The sequence below is a fragment of the Plectropomus leopardus genome, unplaced genomic scaffold, assembly GCF_008729295.1.
Source record: "Plectropomus leopardus isolate mb unplaced genomic scaffold, YSFRI_Pleo_2.0 unplaced_scaffold73343, whole genome shotgun sequence".
Lineage (NCBI taxonomy): Eukaryota > Metazoa > Chordata > Actinopteri > Perciformes > Serranidae > Plectropomus > Plectropomus leopardus.
The window spans coordinates 1-744 of NW_024680744.1; the positions used below are offsets into that span (position 1 = coordinate 1).

The 744-nt window shown below is 61.4% G+C and overlaps 1 protein-coding gene across 1 annotated transcript; it reads left to right on the forward strand.

Moving 5' to 3' along the window:
* The first annotated feature begins 6 nt into the window (after nt 1-6).
* LOC121940067 (C2 calcium-dependent domain-containing protein 4C-like) lies at nt 7-729 on the forward strand. Its single transcript, XM_042482935.1, has one exon. It carries the CDS (start codon nt 9-11, stop codon nt 591-593), a length of 585 nt encoding a protein of 194 aa, XP_042338869.1. The 5' UTR covers nt 7-8; the 3' UTR covers nt 594-729.
* The last annotated feature ends 15 nt before the right edge of the window (nt 730-744 follow it).

Consider the following 744-nt stretch of genomic DNA (forward strand, 5'->3'; position numbering starts at 1 on the left):
TCCTCATCATGTCTTCTCTGCGCTCTCTGGTTCTGACTCCTCAGCGGGTCCCGTCCTTTGTCGTCCCGTCCCGCAGCCCACTGCTCCTCCTCCCTCCGCAGGCCCCTGGGGGCCTCGAGGACCAGGTGAGACTGCTGTCAGACCTTGAGGAGGATGCTGTGGGGCGGAGTCCTCCAGACGCCCCGCCCAGCCCTGTACCATCCCCCCGCCTCCTGCTCCGCCTGCCACGGCTCAGATCTCCTCAGCGCTCTGCCGCAGAGGACGCGGACACGGATGTGACGACGCGCGCCGCCATGTCGTTGCCGCACGTGGGGAAGGTGACCACGCCCTACGGCTTCCATGCTGTGCTGGTTGCGAGCCCGTGCACGCGCCGCAGGGAATCACTGTTTCACCGCAGCAAAGCAGAGGTGGAGACAGATGGCGAGCCGCGGGATCGGCGGGGGCCCCCTCCTCCCTCCTCGGGGCCCCACGGGTTCCCGGTGTGCACGCCGCCCATCAAAGCGCTTGCTCTGCAGGTGATGAAGGAGCTGAAGCGGCCCGCCGCTGTCCTCAAGGCCCTGAGTCCCACCTCCAAGAGGACACGCCCCCTCTGACATCACAGAATCAGCTGATCAGAAACCATCGTTTTGTTCTTTTTATGACTTTAATGTTGAATAAAAATCTTTTTTGACCCATCAAAGTACTTTTACTGCAATACACATGGTACTTTATACTTCAGATGGGCAGTCAGGGCAGGTGTAGGTG

Bases quoted from the DNA above. Each gene is read 5' to 3' on its own strand.
- LOC121940067 (XM_042482935.1), top strand. From the start codon at position 9: ATGTCTTCTCTGCGCTCTCTGGTTCTGACTCCTCAGCGGGTCCCGTCC.